Source organism: Nanorana parkeri, unplaced genomic scaffold (assembly GCF_000935625.1).
Source record: "Nanorana parkeri isolate BGI_ZX_2015 unplaced genomic scaffold, ASM93562v1 scaffold199, whole genome shotgun sequence".
Lineage (NCBI taxonomy): Eukaryota > Metazoa > Chordata > Amphibia > Anura > Dicroglossidae > Nanorana > Nanorana parkeri.
Window position 1 is genome coordinate 1,266,527 of NW_017306467.1, and position 26,923 is coordinate 1,293,449.

The window sequence follows — 26,923 nt, forward strand, 5'->3', positions numbered from 1 at the left end:
GCGCTTGTCCCGCCCCTCACTGCTCACGCTGGTTTTCGGGGCTCGTCCACCATGGACCTGCAGCTGCTGGAGCATCGTGTTCGGGTCACCAGCATTGACAAGTCCGGCCTCTGGTTCTATACTCACCCGCTCGTCAAGTTACTCTTCCTGCGGCACCGGACAAGGTAAGAGCTCCGGGGTATGTTCTGGCCGGGTAGTACGGAGTAGACTTGCACTCATCACCACCCTCCCCGTACTTATAAGCGGGGGTCTCTTGTGGTCACATGGTACATACAGTCTGTCCATTATAGATGGAGACATGCTAGAATACATAACGTTCGTTATTGTTCAATCCACCACCATACACCTGACATAGTTTACTAAGCTGTAAATTCCAGGGTTTAAACTGAACATATGTCATTGTACATTGCTGGAAGTTCACAGCCACTGTGATGTCACTCTCTGTGATGTCACCTGGACACTCCTCACTCTTCTGTTTTTCATATAGGAGCTGATGAAGCATGCTGCAGTTGTGACCATAACCGCTGTAAATTGCATCATTGTAAACAAAACTGCGCATCACATGTACTAAATGCCATCGCACCACTCATTCTGCACTCGCTCGTCCTATATTGGCTTCTTACTTATTGACATATATGGCATGTATATTATTTTGGCATTTTTAATGTTTTTATTATTGCAATTATTATTTTTTAAATCAGATGCAAGTTTTTCAGCTTGACGGAGACTCCAGAAGACTACACGTTGATGCTGGATGAAGAGGGATTTAAAGGTACACTCAATAACTTCCTTTCACTGATGTACAGTATAGTGTATTCCGATCACATATTGCAGTTCTTTCATCAGCACATAATACTCGAAATACATGTCATAGTTCACCTAAGCCTGTGCCTGTGACATGATATGTAGTGAGGGTAATCCTAGCCATTGGTGATGCAGCTGGCAAAACCTGACAGAAGTTCTAACCCTTCCCCCAACTGGAATTATTGTTTTCAGGGCTGCTATTAGAAATCATGGGGCACCGTACAGTTTACTTGACCTACCCCCCCACCCCCCTATCGATGCGTTTCGGCTAAGCAGATGCCTGCACTGACTTTTAGGACCGATGTACAATATGGTGTAGTGGCAATACACATTACATGCAAATGGCACCACCGTTCAATCCAACAATCGATGTGCGTTGCAATGCTAATATATAGTACATGCGCCATTTTTTGGCAGTGCACTGCATGTTAATACACTGCAATGCACATCTGCTGCAAGGTGCATTTCAGAATGAATGGTAATGCGTTGCCACAACAGCATAGTATAAACAGGCCCTAGACTTCAGTGCAGACATCTTTTTGGATGGCAGGAGGTGACCTCACCAAATCTTAAGCCTGTGTCAGGCTATCAGGGGGTGGGCAGCCATTCAGGGAGGTGTCCACACTACATATCTATAGCCCAAGCTCCTAGGGGCTCTTCAGCATTACTTAGGGGGCCACACTCGCATCCCTCGCCAAGGTGACTCGGCTTTGCTAGTCCCAGCCACTGTGTGCCACTTACTGAGGTGTCGGGCGAGAGGCACATGCGAGATTGGCGCAAGCCGAACAGACAGCTCCCCTGGCCAATGAAAGCCTGTGACTGACTCCTCCATCCGCCTGCAGCATGGCTGATAAATGATAAGCTTGAGGGGCCAGTGAGGTTGGCTGTCACTGTAGAGTCAGGGATAGCCAGTGAGTTAGGTAGACAAGCGGCATACCCTTACATGGATCCTGTGACAGCTGCAGAGGAGGAGCTTTAGATCTACTTCCAAGCTGAACCTGGGCTCCCCCTTGTTGACGTGAATGGGCCAAGTATAGGAGGACCGGCTGTACCACCTTACCGGTGGTCCTGATTGTTTGGGCTGGATTTGGGCTTTAAAAGCTTGCCACACAGTCTGATTTATACCATCTCTGCACTGTCCTCTTTAGATGCATCACGAAATATGCAATGCCAGTGCCTACTCAAGTCTAATTGATTTATATCCTATTACGTATGCACATAGGTCTTGCATATTATTGTATGTATTGTACAATTGGGTTGTCATTTATGCGGTCAACGTTTGCTTCATTCTATATCCAAATAGAGTGTTCCAATGTTATTTGTAATAACTCTTTGTACATGTGTTGTACACATCACTTGTAAAATAACGATTGTGCAGATAATCCAAGCCAGCGGATAGACACTTCTCCCCAAGAAGGGTTTGCCAGGGATGCCCTCAGATGTCTGATCTTTGCCATTCCACCTCTGCGCATAACTGGCCACAATGGCCAACAAACAAGATCATATGGCTGTGAGCATTTCTGCTATGAATGTCACAGCTTCGATGACCCTCTGTAGGTTCCGTCATGCCTGTGGGCTGATGTATAACAAATAGACAAGGGGTGTCTTATCGCTCCTTGTGTGACATTTCAAAGGTGATACTTGTGGGAGAGCAGCATCTGGCTGCTGATTTAGAATGAGCACGTGAACCATACCATGCATGTATACGTTTTATTAGAGGGCATAGGGTAGCAGCGGACAAACTGATGTTTGGTAGTGTAATGTAGGAGACAGCAGGCATTTAGTAAAGAACTGGGCAAAATGGCCTTCCATTGCCAACAGAGGGAAGATTTCGAAAGGTTAGGTACCAGCTGTAATTCATTATTTTGGGTCACATGGGTCTTAGAATTTGTCCAGCGTGAAGTCTTCTTATGACAAAATGTTAATGGGGGCCGCACACTTAGCGACCAATCTGCTTAACTTCATAGGCGTGGGTGCAGCATTCTATAACCAAATTGGCCATGTAAAGGTAATGCGTTGGATGCTGCAGATTGCCAATTTGATTGCACATCCAAATCTTTCTCAAGTTAATAGAAGTTGTACAGTGATCACATATACAGGCAGATGCAACAAGTAGTATTAGATTTCTCCTTCTGCCCTTTTGATGTCTGATCATTTGCTCTGTGCGGTTCTATGTGCACTACTGTGATCTACAGTTTGTGTTTACCATTGAAGTTAATTCAGACAGGGGACACAGAATGTGCTACGGCAGCACATTTCTGCTTCTGCCACACCAGACTATAGTCTGTCGTCCCTAATGCCTGTAAGCAGGGAACATAAAATGTCCTCACACCTTGTCAATAATGCTGTTGAGATGTTTATACACTGAAATGTATTGGAGCTTGGCTGGATCAGATCCCATTGTAACAGAAGTGGAAAGGAAATTATTTCAGGAAGGAAATCAGACGCCCTGTTATGATGCTTGTGGAGAGCTACCTTTTCCTTTTGCTTAGCGAGCTCGTACTTGTACATCTCGCATACAGTATGAGTAAGTATGAGTGAACTAGAGCCGTACCCCAGAGACTGACAATTATAGCTGCCTGCTAATGTTATGACTCATTGTTACTCTGTTAATTATACTCTTAAAGCTTCCATTTTCATATAAATTGTGATGATCCTGCAGACTTCTGCAAAAATCCATCAAGCAATTTGCTTTTGTTATCTAATATTGATAGTAAAATACAATTTGTCTGGCTGTGGTAGGAACACACACCTTATTATACATTTCCACAGATGCATCACAAAAGTTGGACCCATACCATGGCTTCCATACCTTTTAGGAACTACAGTCCAACCTGTACCAGCCAGCGCTCCCAACTTATTCTAGATTTGCCACTGATTGACACATGAAAGGCTTTACGTTTCTCAAATCCTCAGCGGGAATGACGTACAGGCTTTTCACTAAGGCCCATTCTATGATACAGTAACCCACAGCAACCAATTGTCAATGATCTTTCATAGTTTTGACTAGTGACATTGGTTTCTACTACTTACTGCACTTTGCCATAAGGTGCAACTGCAGCTAACAAATAAAATGTGTAGCCAGCGTGCTAATGTTTTTCAGAAAACATTGCATCTGGGCTAAAGTTACACGGTTCTCCTTATTTAACCCCTTCATGACTGAGGCCTTTTTTTCATTTTTTTGCACCCATGTTATATTCCACATTTTAGGCCTGAAAATGACTTAAAACCCCCCAAAATTATATATTGTCTGAATGCCAAGACCCTATAGAATAAAATGGTGGTAGTTGCAAATTTTTATGTTGCGCAATATTAGCGCAACTCCTTATTAAACCCCAACATTTAGTGAAACATTTCATTAAATGCCCCAAAACACAACAAAATACCCATTTTTTAAAATGAAATATAAAAGATGAGGTTACAACGAGTAAAACGATACCAAACATGCCCAGGTTACAAATAGCATGCGTCCGTGAAACGGCGAAAAACTGCAGTACCCAAAAAAGTCCATAGAAGACGCTTTAAAACCCCCCACTGGTCATCAATTTAGAGATGCCCCAAAATACTGGCCCTAGAATTATTGCTCTCACTCCGGCGCTTCTGTTGTAAAGCCGACAGTCGGCTTTACAAGTTTAAACAGAGTCCCGCCGGCTATGTCTGTTTTAAACAGCCCCGATGCTGGCGACGTACACTGTACGTCGTCAGTCATGAAGGGGTTAATCGTAACTACCTTTTGTATAAGGGTTACACGGAGAACTATTAAGGTTACAGGTGTGATGATGGCTTTAGAGTAGGACATCCTGGTGCTGAAAGCTAATGTATCATCTTCTTAGTGGGATTTTTCACAAGTGTTAGTCAAAGGCAGTAAAGTATCTTGACTTTTTCTTACTCCCATCATGGAGAATTGGGTAGCCAGGTGGGGTGAGCTGGAAGGAACCCATGGAAAAGAGTGGAGGATGCCAGTGATGCCTTTTGAATTGAATACTAGATTAACAAAAGCAAAGTTTAAAAAAAATGCATAGATAATTTCCAGATATCTCCTTTATGAATCAAGGGCTATTTTTCTGCCTATGTGTATTCCATAAATGCACTTCTATATGCGGTTTGTAGACCTCATAGTATGTATCACTTGTGGTAAACTTTCCTTGTTTTGCTGTAAAGGTAATCTACACCCTGAAAGTTAGGTTATACACCCTGTTGAGCTTTATTTCTTATTAAACTCTTTTCTTCAGCCATTAACTTGGTTTTGAAATAAATCTCCTGTCCTAAAAGTGACCCTTCCCTTTAAGTTGTAAGGGGGGGGGGGGTATATGAGCTGTAAACTCCTGGTAGTCCAAACAATTGAGCGATCTAGTTAAGTCGAGAATATTTATTAAAGGGTAACGCACAAGCAAATTCTTCAACAATCTCAAACAGTCTGTTTGACAAAATTCAACAGATGTTCATTAAAAATGGTGTATTTTTTATTTTTATGTGCCCTTTCTAGGACATAACTCACTTCTAATAAACAGAGCCCCTCTAACATTGAAATGAATGGCACTGCAGCGTACCTCCTGCAGGAGAATTTGTCAGGCCGAAACCAAAAATTACTTTTTTCCCACTTTTTTTGTATCTTTTTTTTTTTTGTATTGTAACCACATGGCGCCTGAATAGCTTCAGCCAGGGAATGACAGCTGCCAGTGGCAAGATTCTGCAGACGGCAGCTGAATGTAAATACAGCAGGTAGTGGGCTGGTTCAATAGTCAGCCTGCTATTGGCCATTTCAAATTGCAATAGCCGATAGCAGGCTGGGTATTGCACCCGCCCACTGCTTGCTGCGCCCTCCTCCCAACACCGTGGAGGGTAGCACTGCTTTCTTAAAACTGAAGTTATTTTCATGTTATTGCTTCTTTCACAATTCCAAAAATTAAGTGGGTTTATTTATCATTTAAAGCGATCCCAAGAACAACATAGAGATCTATTTTAGAGGTGTTATTGGGTCATGTGACCGTCACCCACCTCAACATAGTGGGCCCCAATGTTGGCAGTCTTAAATTACCTTAAATCTGCTATCAGATCTGCAGTGGCTGCAACCGCTTTAGGTCATGTGACCTGGAACTAGATCATGAACTGCCTATTACAGCAGAGAAGTGAATTCATTCAGATGCTAACACCCCTAGCTACCCACCTCAGGGCCTCCCTAAACTTTAGGTCCACGTTAGGAACAATGGGCAGATCCATGGAAGCCATTCTATTATCATCCCATGGGCCATTGTGCTTCTAGAATTGTTGGTTTATAGCATATGTATAAACCATATAGAAATCTAGAACCAATAACCTGCTTTAGATATAGCCGTTTCAGACTTCTTAACTTTCATCAGTGCTAGAAATCTAGTCTTTTGTAGAGGAGAACCTTGTGATCCAGTAACTAGAAGGTTTTGCTGAGATGTTCCACAAGGATAAAAGGCTGCTACTGAGATACATTGAAGCACATGCAGTGGTTTATTGCGTGTCCATAAGTATTTGAAATATAAGTAGTTTTACTTGCCTACCCTTTCTTTTACAGTCCCGATATATATGTATATTTTTGTTGACATCATTGTTATTGTTCTCCTTATTACTTTTTCTGTGTCTGACAGAGCTTGCAAAGTCCGAATTCCTACATGTGGCGGAGAACACATGGAGAGTCCTGAATGTGCTGTCCAATGGAATACAGACTGGAGGGGTTACAAAGATTGCAAAGTCTGTCATTGCTCCCCTGGCAGAGCATAATGTGTCTGTACTGATGCTCTCCACCTATCAAACGGACTACATTCTGGTAAGATGCCTAATACTGTACAATTGGTCACAGACAAACACCAAAGGTGTATTTAAAAGTAAAAAAACATATGGCTTAGCATTTGGTTTACTAAGTAAATATAAATTTGTGATGGTGATGCATCACCATTCGTCAGTTTAGCATATTCAGCAGAATTGTATATAACTATTGATTGCTTACCTTTTTTATTAAAAAGATTATTTGGTGCATCTAGTGTATGCACGTGACAGGAGCTTACAGTCTGCCCATCGTGCCCATACAGGTGACAGGAGCTTACAGTCTTCCCATCGTGCCCATACAGGTGACAAGAGCTTGCAGTTTGCCCATCGTGCCCATGCAAGTGACAGGAGCTTGCAATCTGCCCATTGTGCCCATGCAGGTGGCAGGAACTTGCAATCTGCCCATCGTGCCCATGCAGGTGACAGGACCTTGCAATCTGCCCATTGTGCCCATGCAGGTGACAGGCGCTTGCAATCTGCCCATTGTGCCCATGCAGGTGACAGGAGCTTGCAATCTGCCCATCGTGCCCATGCAGGTGACAGGAACTTGCAATCTGCCCATCGTGCCCATGCAGGTGACGGGAGGAATTCTGCAAATTTAAAAACTAATTTTAGACATACCTGTCAGGGCACCCTTATATGAAAGTGACGAGACAGATTTGGGCAATGCTTGTAATAGTCTAGGGCTGCAACCAACTAATTGATAATGAGAATAGTTGGCAACTATTCTCATTATCAATTAGTTGGTTGGATCCCCTAGCTCTCTCCTCCATGCTGGGAGGAGGGCACAGCAAACAGTGGGTGGGTGCAATAGCCAGCCTGCTATTGGATATTGCAATCTGAAATGGCCAATAACAGGCAAGCTATTACACCTGCCCACTACCTGCTGTATTTCAATTCAGCTACTGTCTGCGGAATTTTGCCACTGGCAGCCGTCATTCCCTGGCTGAAGCTATTCAAGTGCCATGTGCTTACAATACAATTATTTGTAAAAAATTATAAAAAGGTGGGAAAAGTCATTTTTGGTTTTGGCCTGACAAATTCTGTTGCGGGATGTGCGTTGCAGTGACATTCATTTCAATGGCACTCCAAACGTGCCTCCCACCCACAGTGTGGTCGGCCGCACTGGAACGCACCCTACAGTAATGCCGTGCATTCCAGTTAGGGCTGCAGTTAACTATTATTTTCAAAATCGATTAGTTGGTGGTTTATTAAGTTCGATTAATCGAATTTAAAATAAATAAATGGCTCCAGTGATGGACTACTAGTTTGTATTGCGATTGTAGTCCATCAGGGGAGCAGGCGTAGAGCGGTGGCTACATTATAATACACACAGGGACCATGGGGAACAAAAGTAGCCACCCTCCAGAAGGAAGGACAGTGTCGGCATGAATTTGGGATGATTTGGGGATCTAAAGCTGAGTGATACACAAATAAGATACAGTATTGTTCATAGTTAAGGGACTTGAAACCATTTGTAAGATTTAATTCTTGAGTTTGTCACTTTCATGAACAAACTGAGTGGTACAAACTGCAGGTGCAGAATAAAAAAAACAAAAAAACTTTTTAGTGTACACATTTTTTAAAAGCAGAACAAACGAACAATACACATTGTGAAAAGAGGTGGAGTGTCACTATTCCAGAAACTTTGCATTGGAATGTAAAAACATTAGCATGTCCTCATGCTCAGGGCTAAGGCTGGCTCTCTTTTTACAAGTTATGTTGCCTGCAGCAGAGAAGAGGCGCTCTGATGGTGTGGAGGAGCCAGGGATACACAAGTAGGATTCGCAACTTTTCCCAAAGTAGGATATTCCTCTTGCTTACCCTTCCACAAATTCAAAGGGTTTCCTTCCTTTGCAAGGAGTCTCATTTGGTTTAACTTACTGTGATGCATATGTTTTGCCCTCCTCGGCAAAGCCGACGTGTTTCCTTTGCATGTGCTCATGCATCACTGTGGTGCTTCCATGCCACACAACAGAAATTTTGCAGTCAACAACCTTTCTTTATAGTATTGAGCGTAAAATGCTCATTAAATGCTAAGGTTTTATTTGCCTCTTCCAGCACTCATCTCTCTCCACTTTGGCTTGTTTACTGTCCATCGGTGTCATCATGTATAATGCAGGACTATGGACCCTGCATTAGATGTGATGACATCAGTGGGCCTCCAGCCGCCAGAGTGCAGGAGGAAAAGCCTGTGGCTGCCTGTTTTGAAGCCAGTGAGAACAAAGATCAGGCAATAAAAAATTGGTTTGCTACAGGCCCTAGGGCCTAGGCCTAAACATGTAGTAAACTCTTGCAGTGCTGAGGTGGCCCTATTGCAAGGGGAGGTTTTTTGTTACTCCAGAGATCAGCTTTGTTTTATCTGTTCAGTAAGTGCAAAAAAACCTCTATTGTTACGATAGGACAGCGGTTGATTTCTTTCAACTATCCTGCTTTCTATGTTATGGAATACAAGTTGTCTGGCTGTGATGAGGACCCTCTGGCTGATTGAGTTACTAACTCAAATTCATACGCAGATAACATATTCTGACTTTAATGGTATAAAAAACAACCAAACATACATTGCCCAGCCAAGTGATTCTTTAAAACTGTTTCCCAAATGCTTGCAATCCTCTTGTTTTCAAACAGCTGGCTCCAACTCTCTCAGCACCGCTTCCCTGAACTTTTCAGTCCAGTACAAGATCACAAGGGACAGTCTTCAGCAGCTGTCTAGCTTGGAGAAAAGTCAAGGGATTAGCAGGGTATTGACTTCCTTCTTGTGCCTTTTTGGAGACTCACCACTTACTAGCACACACAAGGGTGGCTTCATAGGACCCTGCAAGGGAAAGGAGCCACCCTAAAACAGGATATCAAGGCCATTGCTCAGGGAACCAGCTGACTCTGCAGGAATCTAAAACGCTAAGAATCAAGGTGTAGCATCCATTGTAAGAGATTTCATCAGCACTTGAAATAGCTTAAAAATCTTTGCACTTCAGTATCAAATGAATCTAACTTTGGTCTATATCCTTATTTCGGGTCTAAGCCTCAAAGTTTTGGAGCCAGTCAGTATAATAGGTAGTCGACTAGCTAGCATTTTTAGAAAATGGGGGATAGAACCCAACCTCAAATTTTAAAATGTGTATGTGGCATTCTATTTTCGCTTTGCCAAAGAGACTTTATTAGCGAGCTGGATCTCTGACACACCTCAAAGTCTACACTGAGTGGCCAGATTATTATGACCACCCCATCAGTACTTTTGTTGGGCCACGAGATGACTCCACGAGATGACTTTGTTGGGCCGCCTCGTGACTCCACGAGATGTTGAAAGGTGATGCGAGGAATCTGATACTGCACTGTTGCCCTTCTGTTGTCTTGTACCAGTCTTGCCACTCTCCGTTCTGCCCTAACATTGACTAGTCGCTGACGGCCACAGTTCGCACATTCAGACCCAGATTTTCGGCTGACAGTACAGTCTTTAAACACTTTAACAACAGCTGCTCTTGAACATTTAACTAATTCTGCTGTTTTGCTGATACTCGCTCCATGGCTCCGAGCACCAACAATCATCCCACGTTCAAAGGCTGTTAAATCGCGTTGTTTCCCCATATCTTCAGAAAAAAAAATCACTTCTACTGTCGTGGTAAACAACCTGCTTCCCTATTTATAATGGTCTGGCCCTCTAGCAACTTCAGTGCAAAATTATAGCTAACTATAGCTAATTTGCCTATAAATGTCAGGTGGTCATAATAATCTGGCCACTCAGTGTATATTCTGAGAGTAAAATAATGGTAAATAAACTTGCCCACCATGATAAATCACACTCCTGAATTCCTGGTCAGTGTCAGATCACAATTCACTGGAACATTTATTCCATTGTTGGTAATTTTGAGGTAACCTCATTTTTTTTATTCCTGTGTTTTAACCCTTTCGCTGCCAAGCCCTCCGGAACATTTTTCAAATCAGCTGGCCAAGCCATTTTTGAATTTTCTGCAATTTTTTCCTATTGATAAGGACCCAGGGCACACATTTTCTTAACCCTTGCAGTGGGGCTACCCACACAATGCAAGAGTTAACTGCTCGTTTGTGTTTTTAGGCAAAAACAAGCAGTTAACCCAACAAGCAGCCCCACTGCAAGGGTTAATATATATATATATAATATTATTATTATTTTTTTTTTTAACTAATTCTGGCTGCTCAAGGACCGTGTGTGTCAGAGAATGTACAGTGCAATCTGACCTCTTCTGGCTGCTCAAGGACCGTGTGTGTCAGAGAATGTACAGTGCAATCTGACCTCTTCTGGCAGCTCAAGGACCGTGTGTGTCAGAGAATGTACAGTGCAATCTGACCTCTTCTGGCTGCTCAAGGACCGTGTATGGGGCTATAGTGTCCATTCCTGGAAGGAGAGGAACATGATCACCAGAACACTAGAAATGGGTTAATGGGACAGCGATATTTGCAGTTCTGATGGAGTTGGCTGCATGTCATTGTCATGTGACCTTTTATATGCCATTCTAATTAAATTGTAGGGTTGTCAGCGCAGCAAATGAAATGACATCTTTGTGTAGCTTCTCTATATTAAAGTCAAACCACAATGCTGTAACTTGGCATTAGACCTAAAGGGACTGTACCTTGTAATTGTTGTTTGGGCACTTAACCAACAACAGGAGTATAAAATCATGCTTGTCTTTCTTTAAGCTTTAATAGCAAGATCCTGTTGTATCATTTTGGTACCAAAGCTTATGTTTTAAAACTGATTTTCAATTTACTGGATGGGTTAAAACAAATCCTTATTGGGATACAGAAGCTGCTATTGCTGAACAGGTATACAGATTCTGAGGTCTGACTTCACTGGCTACATGCTTGTTCCAAGTCAGTAACTCTGAAAGTAATGAGGTCAGAAATATTTTTCAGGAGGAGGTCCGCAGTGGCAGCCTCTGTATTTTTCTCAATATAGGTTTCCTTTTATAACAGAGCTGGACACATAAGAGCTAATACTCCTTACACTGCTAAATCTATTGACTGCTAAATGTGCATTGTGGTTGAAGAGAATGGAGCACCTAAAATTGTCATTGGATTCCTTCCTTTATGGTCAGCCTTGCATACCTATCTACTAGGTGGAACATTTTATTTGTAAAGTGTCTACGTACCTGGAAAACTGAGTGCTGTATTATAGGAAAATGCTGCACCATCTGTCCTTGGTTTCTGCATAGTATGTCCCTTCCTGCTTTCCTTTCCTCTTATTGTTCTGTTATAGTTTTCTGTGAATTGGAAGGGGGATAGCAGAAAGTGGCAAACTACACAGACAAGTGACCTGATAATTTTTCCCTGTAATACAACGCCTGGCAAGGCTATGAACCTTCTATTATTAAACTCTGATGAAGGGGGCGTGCCCCAGAAACGCGTAAACCATTTATCAATACAGGGATCAAGGTTACTGGTGTTTTACATCGCTCCAGATTCTCCCTGCCAGGGGTTCCGTCCTCTCACAAGTACAGCCATTAGAGCTGCATGTTTTTACTATTAAATAACATTTTTACACTATGGAGGCGCTCTCTTTTGTTCCTTTTCTCACAGACTGGTGGTCCATCTAATCTGTGGGAGCTGCCTCCATCGTGTTTGCTGTATTTTTACTGCTGGGCTCTTTTTGGATTTGAAGGCGCCGGTATTGTTGTGCAATTTCTCTATTGGGTGCATCCAATCGTCTCACAGAAATTTTCCAAAGGGTACTTTCATACTCTGTACCATGAGTTGCACATAAACCCCATGAAGCTTCTTGGTTATGCCCACATGTGTGTCAACTTTTAATTCCTTACTGGAGATCATTAGACCCTGTTTGATGCAACCCATAGACCAAGGAGACTTACTTCCTTTTGAGTCTTTCCTCTAGCACCTAGTAAATGCTTTCTTGGTACATCTCAACAATGCTGAAAAATACTATAGGCACGTTTAAGGCTAATTTCCATGAAATGTAGATGGTTGACAAGCGGCACTACCAGCCAAACGTGACATGCAGGATCAACTTTGACGCACTTCAACACGAAGCGATGCATGCTCTACATGAGGAGCTTTCAAACCAAGCACTGCTGGGAACACTATTACATCAATAGACGTGGACCATGCAAAATTAAGCAGCATGACCAGCGTTCCCATTGCTGTTTTCAGGGCAATGTGGGGAATGGCAGGAGAACCTAGCATTGTCCTGGTTATTTGATATCAGATGAGGCCCTTTGTGTTAAATTCCAAAATCCAGTGTACCCATCGCACTCCTGACCGAATAATACCCTTAGAATCGGGTGGGGGCCAAAGTGACTGCAGATGCCTCTGTGATCCAAGATATCCAAGAAGTGTATGTATAAAGTCACTTGCACTCCAATAGAATTTCAAGTCTAAAACGGTTTATTGACTAGATTTGCTATGACATCATATAGCGATTATGAAACCGTTTTAGACTTGAAATCCTATTGGAGTGCCAGTGACTTTATACGTACACTTATATTTGTGTTTAAAGAGCGCCACTATCTACGCTGTGTATTTAAAATGGCCAAGGTATTGTTATGTAGGTATGTATGCAGTCATGTCACACAGCAAAATGAATGACCATAACTAATCGAGTCCTGGAAGAATGCAAGCATTTTGTTCTTGGTAAAATATCATCTGTAGCTTAAATCAATACACATTGAGTTATTACTGTTTGCCTGAAAGTACATGATGTTCATATGTATATTTGCTTTCTGTTTTATTCTGTAATGCCTTTAATTCCTATACAGAGCTATAATTGCTCCCTCTAGTGGTAATTGGTGTGGCTGAGAATATGAGTAGCATTCAATGCTTAACCCCTTCATGACTGAGCTAGTTTTCAGGTTCTGTTCATAAATGACTGACACATTTTTTACATTTTTGCTGTGTGATTCTTCCACAGCAGTAATATACTTTCTTACTAAATGTACCCACACATATTATATATAGTTTTTTAGAGGACAGATAGGGCTATATAATTATATCACATATGTGTACCTAACCCCTCACTTAGTTTGAATAAAATAAAAAAAATGAGGAAAAAAACTAGAAGAAAACACTTTTTTCACAAGTTTTGATTATTATTTTTTTTTTTAGAATTTTTTTATATTAATTATAGTATAAAAAATATATTTATATATAATTTATATTTTCCTAATTTTGTTTTACACTTTATTTTAATTTTTTTACACTTTGTAAAAAAAATAAAAATAAAATAAAAAAACTTTTTTTTTTCTTGTCAGTTTATATCAAGCAATCACTATGACAGCTTGATAAATTAACTTTTTTATTTTATTTTTGGCTATTAGGCTGATCCAAACTTAGGAACAGCTAATAATAACCTTAGAGACTGATCCTGACTTTAGTCAGATTCAGATCTCACTAAAAGCTCTTTGATCGTGCCTAGACGATCAGAAATGATACATTTCACTCAAAAGATACATTGTATCCTTTCAGTGAAATGTATCTAAACATCGGGCTCTCGAGCTGTCAAAACAAATAGCAGAGAGGTGAGGTGAGTCACTGCTGCCTCTCTGCTATTTTGAGCTGTCAAATTGCGGTCCTCTATTTGCATGTAACGGCTTCATTCTTTCATTACTGAAAGGAAGAAGCTTTTACAAAAAGCTTAATTATTTCATTAATTAATGCCTCAATACTGAGACATTAATGAATGACTGTTAAATGCTGAGAATCAGCAAATACCGGCATTACAAAGCCTGATATAACTCGTCACGTACAGTGTACATGGCCAGTCATATAGGCACAAAGTGACAAGACGTACACTGTACGTCTCCCGTCACGAAGGGGTTAAAGGAGAACTATGAGGTGTAATTTTCACTCAACCTCATAGTTCGAGCCAACCTGTGACAATGAAACTGTCACACGTCGGCTCAATAGATCGGGAAGTGAGCGAACACATACCGTCGCTCGCTCACTTCTCGATCCTGTCCCTGCAGAGAGCCTTGACTGTCACTCACGGCTCCCTGCAGGGATTCCCCCTTCTCCGATCCTCCAGCACTGACTGGCAGAACGGACGGGGCGGGTACAGCTGGCTCTGCCTCTAGATAGGCAGAGGCAGCTGTCAATCACGCAGCTGGGTGGATCTCGACAGTAATGTCGGGATCTGTCCCGGCTGCGGCGGTCTCAGTATATATCGCGAGCTGTTGGGTCACGGGAGGACGCTACTTTGTGTCCTCCCGTGACCCTTAGGAGAACTATGGGGAAAAGCACTGACCCCATAGTTCTCCTTTTAATGAATAAGCATACTTGTAAAAAGTATTAAAGAAAACTTATGCTAGAGAAATGACTGACAGCTCCTGATAATGCTAGCTGCCTGGCTGCCACTGCTCTCACAGACCTAGAACAGATTGTAGTCCAAGGAAAGTAGGATCTTCTGATCTGTATATTAGTCCCCCAACCTGTTCAACACCACACCTTAAGATGCCATTCAGATCATCTCCCCATTTCAAGTATGATGGATTTCAAGTAGTCAAGGATGTTGTTGCCGAGGCCTTAACGAATGTGTTTGTGCTATCTCTATAAGAAGCATGCTGATCTGTTTATCATAGATTTCCTAACACTTTTCAATGTACTTGTGTTAACTTTTTAATGCTTTGTGTATTGCTGTCTTCATATAGCAAGCTTTGCTATTAGGGCTGCACATGCCACAGCCCTTATCCTAAGTCATAGCTAGATATGTGTATACTAGAAATAGGAATAATGGCACCTCTATTGCTCTGCTCCTGCGCAATCTGTACTGTCAGCCAGCAGAACGTAGTGGAGGAGTGGATGAACACATGGTTTGTGGGGATTTCAGGTACCAGTGTGCTGCTCTCCCATTTCAAAGTTGGTAAAGCATTAACAAGTTCCATGTATTAATTTTTTTTCTTATTTGAAGGTTTACCCAGCGTTTGTCTAGATGATGATCATGTCTACTTGTGTCTATTGTGCAGGTGCGTGAAGATGACTTGCCTGTGGTGTTCCAAACACTTCTAGGTGAATTAAACATCTACAAGGAAGAAAATGGAGACCTGGTCCCAATTCTGAGTGAAGAAAGCAACGGTGTGAAGACTAAGAACTGTAAGTCAGTCAGCAGATCTGTCTCTGACAGAAGAATACAGGAAGTAAAATATAGTTTTAGTTTCCCCCCCCTTCGTTCCAGGTTTAAATAGAGATGTGCAAGTCAAAGTCATGAAATAGACTGTCAAGTAGTAAACATGATTATAGGTAATAGTTTGTGTGCATTTGAGTGTAAAATTCTACTTTGAGACGGTAAAGCAAGTTTTACATTTCGCCCCGGAATACTCTACTTCCTGCTGGGCACCATGCTGATACTTTTATGTGTGGGGGTCAGCTTAAGTCTGTACATTTTAAGCTGGCCTCACTTTAAATCCTGTCTGTACTTTGTGTGCATGCGCAGTGAATTAAGAGTTTGGAAAATGGTGATGACCAGTGCTTCCATGTGAGATCTAACAATCAAGTCGTGACTGCATGCAAGGTTATGGCACCATGCTGCCTTATGTCCTTACCGTAATGGCTGCTGAGCATGCACACGTCTTCCTGCAGATCTGCCTTTTTGTTGGAGACTGAAGCAGATACAGAAGCCTAACCTTCTGACCCAGCGTGCCAGAGCAGGGACCGACACGTTTCGTGGTAGACATTTCTAATGGGGGGGGGTATGGGCTGTACAGGCTATTGTGTATTTCTGCTCATTATAAGTTACCATAGCATTAAGGCTACTTGTGAGTCTACCAGGTAAAGAAATGAAGGTAATTACTTTTGCCATCATTTAGGTGGTATAAGATGTTGTCAGAAGAATTTATTCGCTGACTGCCATGCTGGCGACTGCTGGACAACATGGATAGTAAAAATAGGCTTTTCAAGATTATCATTTTCACAGTGCCCTATTTAGCATGCACTTCTTTACTCTCTGCTACTCCACTGATGCACACTTCTTCTCCCTCCACCACCGCACCTACATGCACTTCACCCTGTGCCACTGCGCCGATGGGCACTTTATCCTCTGCCATGGCAGTGCTGCACACTTCACTCACTACATTAATGCGCACTCTTTAACTCTCCACTTTTGCACCGACACACACTTGTTTATTCTCTGCCTTTTCACTGGCACACACTCCTTTACATGCACTTCTTAACGCTCCACCATTACATTGATGTGCACTTTTTTTTTTTTTTTTCTTTCTGTCACTGCAATACTGCCCTTTATCCCTTTTGCTCCTGCACCGATTCAAACTTCATTCTCCACCATTGCACTGATGCAAACTTTTTCATTTTTTGCCACTGCATCAACACTTTTGCTCTTTTAGGACTCCAAGAGTACAAAAATCCTGTTGTTGCAAGGGCAGTCTATTGTATCTATTTCCAATCAGGTAGTGCACTCTAGTTGTTTGCAATCTTATAGCACAACCTACTTTAGATTTACTACTTGTCTGTCCAGCTTTGAGTATGGTAACAAAGCTTTAGCATTCCTGTAACTCCTATCTTAAGGTCAGAAAAGAAAGAAGTACTCCTAGAAGGCTAGAATTGATCAGTACTGCACCAAAAATATTTTAGTTTTCTTGCAGGGCTTACTTTAATTCCAACTCCAGCCAAAACTTTTTTTCCTTTCATTTCAGACAGTTTGGGAAGGAATACAACTTCTGTTTTAATCATATTGTTTGTGCCCTCTTGGGAGATTTGCCTTTGCTTCCAGTTGAACCAGAAAATAATGTAAAATCTCTCCAGTGGGGATACAAACTGCAACAGACTATTTTTCATCCGCCTGTCCCAGTGACTGTTTCCTGTGTTGCTGTCACAGGGGGCAGGAAGTGAAATCAAATCTCCCCAATTGCATCACAGAGAGCAAACAAAAGTTAACTGCTAGGGATGCACTGATACTAGTATCGGTGCCGATATCGAGTATTTGGGCGAGTACTCCTACTGTACATGCTGTTTGGCCGGCTTCCCAGCCAATCAGCACGGAGCCGGCTTCCCGGGCAATGACGCAACGCCTGGCTTCCTGATTGCCCGGGAAGTACCTGATGCTGAAAAACCGGTATCGGTGCATCCCTAGTATTTCCTCTACGTACGTTTATCCAAAACTATAATAAAACAGTACTTGAATAGATTAATTTCTTATCACTTTGTGTTCAATGACATTAGTAAATAAAAGTCACTGTTATTTGGGACACTTCACCTGCCTGGGCTGCACTGCAGTTACTCACACACAAGAGGGCAGTATACCAGCATCTTTCAGTCTTAAACACGGTGTTCTTGGCATATGCATAGCAGTGTTTACATATGTGCAGCTGGTGCACATTACTTTTTCCTGAAATTTCTGGTGCTAATGTTTCACTTAGCTCCACAGAAGGTTGCTTTCGTAATATCTGTGAAACTCAATATACTCCTGGCCTTCATCAGGACACAATATGGCTAATTTAGTACAACATGTGCATAAAGGGATGAGGCTTTATTGTGAGCTGTGAGGATTTTCCTAGCTCTGCTGTTAATGACCTGCTCTTTTTATTTTCTAGTGTGTGATCTTACTGTTCATCCTGTGCAAAGTCCAGGAAGCAGGTTCTGTGTCCTCACCCTGGATCGTGACACCCTGCCATCGATCTCTACCATTCTCTTAGATGTCCTCTTCTACTCTCATATGTGAGTGAATAGTGACACTTTTATGCCTTTTCAAATCGGGAAGCAGTAATCCTAATATGATGTATAAAGTATATGTGATTACAATATACTTGTGAAGAAATGTTATCTTTGTGGCATTACACTGTTTAAGATTTAGACTAACATTTTTATACTGTTGTATATCTCTTATAGCAGCAACACCATGACAATTGTCAGCTATAGGCGTAGTGGTTAGTGCTTCTGCCTTGCAGCACTTGTGGTCCCTGGTTCGAATGCCGGCCAGGTCACTATCTGCAAGGAGTTTGCATGTTCTCCCTGTGCTTGCGTGGGTTTCCTCCGGGTTCTTCTGTTTTCCTTCAACACTCCAAGAGACCTACTCCTGTCTAAATCGGCCCTGTATGTATGCATGTGAGATAGGGACCTTAGATTGTGAGCTCCTTGAGGGCAGGGACTAATGTGAATGTGCACTATGTAAAACACTGCGTAAATTGTCGGCGCTATATAAATACCTGTAAATATAAAGTGCTCAAACGCAGAGTGTTCTATATATGCAATTTTTTTTTTTTTTTTTAAACAATATTTTAATCTTATCTTGCAAATATTAATGAGCTGACATATACAGTCTTTTGATTGAATGTTAATCATCAATTTGTAAGAGTTGGAAATCTCTTGATCTTCCAGTTAAATTGTTTGCGTGTCATATACTGTAAGGATTGCACAAATCCCAGGAGCCAGGGCAATTCTCCTTTAAAACTTTTTATAAAACTTGTGAGGTATTTTAGCTGTTGTCAGAGGAGCAAGCTTCTTAAAAAAAAAATCCTGCTGGATGGCTAACATGGTTCAGTACTCTATTACAGATAAAACACTTCAAACAATATAGGGATGCAACCAATTAATCGATAATGGTTGTAAACTATTCTCATTATTGATTAATTGGTTGAATCCCCTAGCTCCGGTCCTCCAGCTGTGGTGAAATTACAAATCCCATGATGCATCTCTCTCCGCGACTCATGTCTGTGGCTGTGAGAATCTTGCAATGCCTCATGGGATTTGTAGTTCCACCACAGCTGGAGGGCTGGAGTTTGGCTACCCCTGCCCTAGCTCTCTCCATGCTGGGAGGAGGGCACAGCAAGCAGTGGGGGGGGGGTGCAATAGCCAGTCTGCTATTGGCTATTGCGCCAGCCCACTACGTGCTGTATTTACATTCAGCTGCCATCTGCAGAATCTTGCCACTGGCAGCTGTCATTTCCTGGCTGAAGCCGTGTGCTTGCAATACAATTATTTAAAAAAAAAAAAAAAACAATTATAAAAGGTGGGAAAAATTTATTTTCAGGTTCGACCTGATAAATTCTGCTGCTGGAGGTGCATTGCAGTGCCATTCATTTCAATGGGACCTCAAACGCGCCTCCCACCCACAGGGAGATCGCCTGCACTGGAACATGTGTTATAGCGAAGTTCCAGTGCAGTGTGATTTCAAAAAATTGTGCATGCAGTTTTATTCTGAAGTAAACTTTCTTTGTAACATCATTTGTGTATTTTATTTGAAATTTAAGGGTGCTATTTATTTAAAAAAAAACCAATTATACGATTTGTTTAATCGAAAAAATAATCAGTCAACTAATCGATTATAAAAATAATAATTAGTTGCAGCCCTAAAAGAACCTAATTTTGCCTTCAGGAGTCATCCTAAATGCAGATGTTTAGAACTGATTTATTTTCAGCTAAAATTAAATGACCGCATAAAAATGTAAATATTATTCAAAATGATATATAGTACCTCTATCTCTGTCATAAAATAAAAGCACAAGACTTGGCTGTTAACAGAGAACAGTTTGTGTATTTCAACATGTCAATTAGCAGCTTTTACTTTGTACTTATCTGTCCTTTTTTGATTTATTTCTCCTGTTTTTATGTGGACAGGCATGGTTTACATATGTGGCCAGCTTTCATTTTGCAGCTGATACCCTGTTATGTATGGAAGGAAACCCTATTGAAAGGTGCTGAACATGGCAGGAAGTCATTGGGCCTTATTAGATTAGAAGTGCGAATACGCGGTGCATTTCTTGTATAGGTCCTGGTGCTTTTCATTACCTTTTCACAGATGTGTCATTTCATTTCCAGATCTCGGCATGGCTCACCTGTAACTTCAAATGACACAGAGTCATTTCATTTCTTTGCCTTCTCCTTGATAGACGGATATATATCCATTGTTATGGATGCAGAGACAAAGAAGAAGTATGTATGAATTGCTGCATGATTTAAGTGTTCTGTTATAGATAAATTAATACAAATATTGTAACGTAGAATGTTATTTTCATTAGTAGTGAATTTTAGTGTATTATCATGTACATGTCGCTGTTCATCATTGATATATGTAATGTATTACCCATACTTCAAAAAGCGAGCATGCACACTTGTAACATCAAGCTTTAAGCAGGTGGCAGCTGCTTATTACCCCCTGCTAATTACCTTTTTCCATAGTGGCCCTTTTGCTGGGAGAGCAATGCTACTGCAGGCAGAATTCTGTTTGCAGGATACACTGTGCTGGATCTCTGGTTTTTCAGAGCAGCAACCTATGGCATGTGAGCCTGGATGGGCACACAATGTCCTCCTTTTTTCTTTTTTTTGTAGCACCAGAAGTCCCAGAGATATAGGCTGTAATTGACAACCCACTAAGGTCACTGGTCCCTCCTGTCAGTACCAGCGTATGTCCACCAGTGCCAGTTGAAGTCTGTGTGGTGTACATTATTAAGCCCACACACCCACCTGCCTACCCTCTTCCACCCTCCTTCCTCCTCTTGGTGGTACCACCATCTGCAGGTATGCATGTAAAACCCCTGATTATCTGGGTGTGTGTGTATTGTCCATACAAATATTACATATCATGGGATTTCATAATTTGTGTGATGTCCAGGAAGTTTTTCTAGTTGCAGCATGTCTGTTATTTATAGCTAATTGTCATTTCTAAATCTGACAGATAAAAGTATTGCTTAAATTGTAGTGAAGTTTCAGGAAGTTTGCTGCGTGCATAATGTGTGTATCCAAGCCTACGAGAAAAGGTCAGAAGGTTAGAAAGCCCTCGATCTTACGAAGAGCTAGGTTGAGAGGATGTAAGTAACATTTCTGACGTCGGTATGTTTGGCAACTTCCCTCAGGTTCCCTACTGACCTACTTTTAACAAGTTCCTCTGGAGAGCTATGGCGAATGGTGAGAATCGGTGGGCAGCCTTTGGGTTTTGGTGAGTTTTTTTTGTTTTCACTAGGGATGCACAGATACTTTTCGAGTACCACTGCAGATACTTGGCATTTTCATAAGAACTACCAGGGTTGCAGCGGATGCAGCTGGGACCTGGCTCTGGCGCTCCACCACTGTCCTGAAATCATTAGTCTGTATTGTTTTAGAAAAACTGTCACATGACAATAAACAAAAATGTATCAGTACTCGTACTTGTAAGTACTCGGCAAGTACCAGTACTCATACTCGCAAAACTGGTATCTGTGCATCACTTTATTTATATTTATAAAAACAAAATCGTACATTAAAACAGAGATGTACAAATCCCGGGAGCTCCGTGTGCTCCTTACAAATGACAGCGGCCTCCTAATTTTTTTAATTCTTCTCTAGTGTAGTCTTGGAGCTCAAAAGTATCGGTACATGTACTCGTACTTGTACCGAGTACTGTACTTGGTATCTGTGCAACCCTACTTTTCACCACCTTTTACTGTAACACACATGTACACACGGGATTGCGTGCAAAATATTTATATTGTCAGGGTGAAACTCAAAGATCTTGTTTGCGTAAACCAAAATGAAAACGAAATAATTCCATGTACATAACGTCAGCCATTCTGCAAATCTATTTGCTTCATTAAAGCCCATCTCCAGGCCAACCAAAAAGTTAACCTTGCAGTAGGGATACCCTTGCACTGCAAGGGTTAACTGTGTGTTTTTGTCTGCGGACTGCAGTAAAAAAAAATTTGGCTCACCTGATCCCGCTCCCAGTTGCTCCCTCCGGGCTGCTAGATCGGTCCCCTCAGGCTCTTCTCCCCTTCCCTCCGGCAGGCTACAGACTGCTGACCTAATTGGGGCTATGGAACCTGTATTGGACATTAGAATGCTGAGGGACAGTACACCAGCATTAAGGAAGAGAGAGGTGAGTGCCTCTATGGCTGCTAGGGGAGGAGGAATCGGATAAGTAAATATTCCTTACTTTAGTCCTCCAGACAAAAAGGAGCGCTTAACCCTTGCAGTGCAGGGGTAGTTTTTGGTTTGCCTGGCAATGGGTTTTAATTTTAAACCATGGGTCGTATTTTAAAGTGGTGCCCCAGAGGTATCATCTTTTTTTGTTTTGCATAGGGATGGAATATCTGTTAAGCATTTATTGCTGTCTGTGTCCAATTAGGAAGATTTCCTCTCCTGCGTCATCTTGTGAACAGAAACTCTCCAAAAAAATAAGTGTTAAGAAGGGGTTAACACTGCTGTCAGATTTTTTTTTTTTTTTTAACTGTCCCCCTGTTTAGGAGATTTTTCTTCACTTTTTATGTGTGGTGATCTTAACAGGAAGTGAAGGGTAATCTTATTTGGGTCAAGAAAACACTCAAAAAAATCTACAGTTTCAATCTCCCACTATATCCAACGCTAAAATAACAAACAAAAAAAGGCATTTTGGCTGGAGAACTCCACTTAAGACCGAATAATCCGTAAAATTGGGCTGTGCATACTTTTTTATGATGGGTCTCTTTCTCTCACTTGGGGTGACTTGGGTCAATGACAGGCTTTTTGGAGCCGTTACAAGGAAACCTTTTCAAGGATATTATTTAACCGAAAGAAGCAAGTAGCTATTCTGTAGATTTTTTTTCAAATACATTTATTTATCATGTGTAGACACCTGTAGAATTTTGTACCTCCACCTTCTTTTTTCAGTAAATATTACTATTTAAGGTGCTTCTAAAGTACTCTGTTATTGCCCAGGATCTCTTAAAATGTGTGTAAATAAAAAAAAATAACAAATAAAATATATATATATATATTAGGGATGCACCGATACCACTTTTTTTAAGTACGAGTACCGATACTTTATTCCGAGTACTCGCCGATACCAATTACCGATACTTTTTCTTAAAGGGACAGATCCTTGTGAAGTGAGAATATTAATTTACATTGCAGCTATACTCTAGCAACGCGCAACTGTGCACACTCCTAGTTCTGAGGTTACACTGTCATTGATATCCACAGGTCTTGGGCTAATGTTTGGGAACCAGTCAGTGTGGTTACTTAGCATATGATCGCTGGAAGTTTATTTACAAACTTCTCCAGCCTCCAGATGTTACTGTACCTCTCTCTGTGCACAGAAAGATGCATAGTATGGGTTGAAGTCAATCTATTATACAGTATTAGTGTTACAAAGTGTAAAACAGTTTGTTCAAAGATGTGGTGTAAAAAATCCAAAAATTCATTTTTACATAATTTTTCATTTTTTTCTTTTTTTAGTTCCACCAAAGTCCAGCATCATAAACTAGAATATATTCAGCTTTATAATTGTTGCTCTACATTAATAGATGGTAAAACAAATGTGTATTCATGTGGAATTCATCTGAATATCATTAATACTATTTATAAAATGTGACTATATATAGATTATAGACCATAATTAGGTCTTATGTTCCCTGGGTCTGGCTTTTGCATTTGAGCCATCAATTTCCTTTTGACATCCTGAAGTCCTGAGTTTACAAGAACGCTGTTCTCAATCTAGAAAGTGAGACTTTGTTACCTACTTAAACAAACGTTATCTTGTTTTCCCTGCAGATGAATGTGGAATAGTGGCACAGATAGCCGAGCCTTTAGCTGCTGCAGACATATCCGCTTACTATATCAGCACCTTTAATTTTGACCATGCCTTGGTAAGTGGGTTTTGTGGAGTTTGATGTTGTAGAATCTAGAGACATGACTAAAGAGCATGATGCTTTCTTGCATCTGCCATGCTGCAGTGTAATCCCAGAGCCTGATTTGTAAAGCAAGAAGATAAATGTGTAAGATTCTTATAGCAGTTTTTGGGGCTGGTTAGAAAATGAAAAAGGGGATTTGAATGATAACTGCAGGTAAGACTGACAGCTTCCTTATCTTGCTTTTTTGCCGATCAACCCCATGCATTGGAAGAAAACCTGCTACAATGTACACACTTGTGGGCTTCTTTTAATGTTGATCTGTTGGAGCTCATTATTCCAGCGGTGTTCAGTGTACAGTTACTGGAAACTGCTTATGCATAAGCTATACTTCTGAACCGTTTTATTGTGTGTTCACTGAAACCATAGGGCTTTGGCTGCTGTATGGTACATTAGATCATTGCACTAGTATGAATGGAGTATGCCATGTGCTACAACACCATTCCCAATTTACTAATACATGCATAGAAACTGGCACAGACACAACCCGTGCACAGCTTATAGGTTTGGGTTCCTGTTGGTTAACCTCAGTGACGGCCCATGTCTATAGCATAGGGTTATGAATACATCTCGCCACAGGGGAGTTTTTTTGTGAAAGGTTTCTGAATCAAAATGATACAAGTGTTTCGTTTTCCAGTTCAATAATATCAAAAAGCCCAGCTTTTTGAAACAGGTCTACATGACATTAGCTTTTTTTGTTTTAAGGGGGTTTCCCACAAAACTGAATTTTTATGCCTAAGGTTTGCTATACATGAGTGACCCAGTTTTTCCCCTTGTCAGTGGCATTTCCCTGATGCTACCTGGTTTGTTGGGAGAGTAGTTTATTGAGGAGTGTGTTCTAGTATAGGAAGTAGCCTTTTCTCTGTGTATTTCTTTATCATTTTGGAAATTTAGGGACTTTGTTCATTAACATTTATTTTGTTTTTTATTAAAATTTTACATCTCGCGTAAGAACATTTATTTATACGTGTCAAAGTTTACCTATACCCAACATTTCGTTTTGGCTAGAATGGGGAAAGGTTGGAACCCCTGCTGCTATCTGGCTCTCAATCTTTACCAGACGTGAGGGAAAATCTGCAACAGGAAAATAGACAACAATAAAAAGCTGACAGAGGCTCTAGCATTCCCCTACCTAATTTAAAAGCATTTTACTGCCCTCTGTAGTGCTGGTATTTCCTGTCCTAGGAACAGCCTTTTTACCAGACAGGAAGTAAAAGAATCTCGCCAATGGAGCCTATATTATCTTAATTGTGTATTGGAGAAGTTAAAGTGGACCTTTACCCCTTTTCACTAAAAATCACAGCAGCATGCAACTCTGCATGCTGATTTAAAATAATTTTACATTCATTAAACAAACAGGTTTTTAATTTACTTACAAATAGAGATCTACTTCCTGGTCCAATTGTGGCAAAATGATGTAAGTGCCAAAGTGTTGCATCTTGGGAAGGTTACATCAGCAGAGCATTGCTGGGAAATCTCGTCTGCATTCATGAGATCTCAGGGAAAGGCATTTTCCTCCCCTGAGATGATGGGCATGGTCACATGTGCCAGAGTTCCAGGAAGTAAAAAGGAGATCTAGTAATCTGCCCTTAGTTAACATGGCCACTGCCAGAAGACTGGGAAAAAAAGAGAAATAAGGTATGCAAAGAACAAAAAGCTGGCAATTATCTAGAAGTAGATTGTCATTACTAAATTTCTAAACTACATTTCTAAAGGTGTGTTTGTTGTTATTTTAAAGATATGGGTAAAGGTCCGCTTTAAAGGAGAACTATGGGGTAAGTGTTTTTCCCCATAGTTCTCCTAAGGGTCACGGGAGGACATAAACTAGCGTCCTCCCGTGACACAGAGCTCAGTATTCCGCGGTATTCTGAGACTGCCGCAGCCGGGACGGATCCTGACATTACTGTCGAGATCCACCCAGCTGCGTGATTGACAGCTGGCTCTGCCTATCTAGAGGCAGAGCCAGCTGTACCCTCCCCCATTCATTCCTCCAGTCAGCACTGGAGGATGGGGGTGGGGGGGATCCCGGGTGAGTGACAGTTACGGCTCTCTGCAGGGACAGGATCGAGAAGTGAGCGAGCGACGCGTGACAGTTTTATTGTCGCACGTCGGCTTTTTTAGGGATATCATTTTAATAGTGACAGGGATCATAAATACATGGGCAACAAACAGGCAATTGTTACAATATAGTGTACACTTTCTTTGGGCCCATGCTGCTGATTGAACAAAAAAAACTAGCATCTCACTGATGAAGTCATCTCTGTGCTCTCCCCTTCCGTAAGCATGTGTACAGGTCTAAACTGGCCTTGTAGTGCAGAGTTGTGGAGCCTGGTTGGAGGACATTATTCGCCCTCCCTCTCAGTTGAAGTGCTGTTGTTGGGGGAGAGGGGGTGCAGATAGTTTATATAAAGGGTAACTCGGAGTACCTGAACTAGCTATATTTGATGCCATGTTTTTACATTTGACATGTTAATAGAAGCAAATTCTGTTTTTTATGCTCACAACCATCTATGAAGTACCAAACAATATGTATGCCATTTTTGTGGCACTATTACTTCAGATTAGCAGTTCACATGTAGTTCATTTTTTTTTTTTCTTCAATTGCCTAGCTTATATGTTGTTACTTCCTGTTTGTAATGTTTTGCCCTTCTCTTTCTATAAACAGGTTCCAGAAGATGACATTAACTGCGTAATTGAGTTGCTAAACCAGCGTCAGGAAAATAATAGCTAAGTCAGTCTCTGCCTCTAAG

The 26,923-nt window shown here is 41.3% G+C and overlaps 1 protein-coding gene across 1 annotated transcript; it reads left to right on the top strand.

Moving 5' to 3' along the window:
* GATSL3 (GATS protein like 3) lies at positions 1 to 26,923 on the top strand. The gene is made up of 9 exons (XM_018555502.1): positions 1 to 164; positions 702 to 772; positions 6,423 to 6,601; positions 15,549 to 15,675; positions 18,129 to 18,252; positions 20,353 to 20,466; positions 21,387 to 21,469; positions 24,037 to 24,131; positions 26,839 to 26,923. Exons 1-9 carry the CDS (start codon positions 52 to 54, stop codon positions 26,902 to 26,904), a joined length of 972 nt encoding a protein of 323 aa, XP_018411004.1. The 5' UTR covers positions 1 to 51; the 3' UTR covers positions 26,905 to 26,923.

Excerpts from the sequence above, each read along its gene's own strand:
- GATSL3 (XM_018555502.1), top strand. The coding sequence starts at position 52 with ATGGACCTGCAGCTGCTGGAGCATCGTGTTCGGGTCACCAGCATTGAC. Across the intron at positions 6,602-15,548 it reads ATCAAACGGACTACATTCTG|GTGCGTGAAGATGACTTGCC; the intron begins GTAAGATGCCTA and ends TCTATTGTGCAG. Across the intron at positions 18,253-20,352 it reads GTCCTCTTCTACTCTCATAT|ATCTCGGCATGGCTCACCTG; the intron begins GTGAGTGAATAG and ends TTTCATTTCCAG.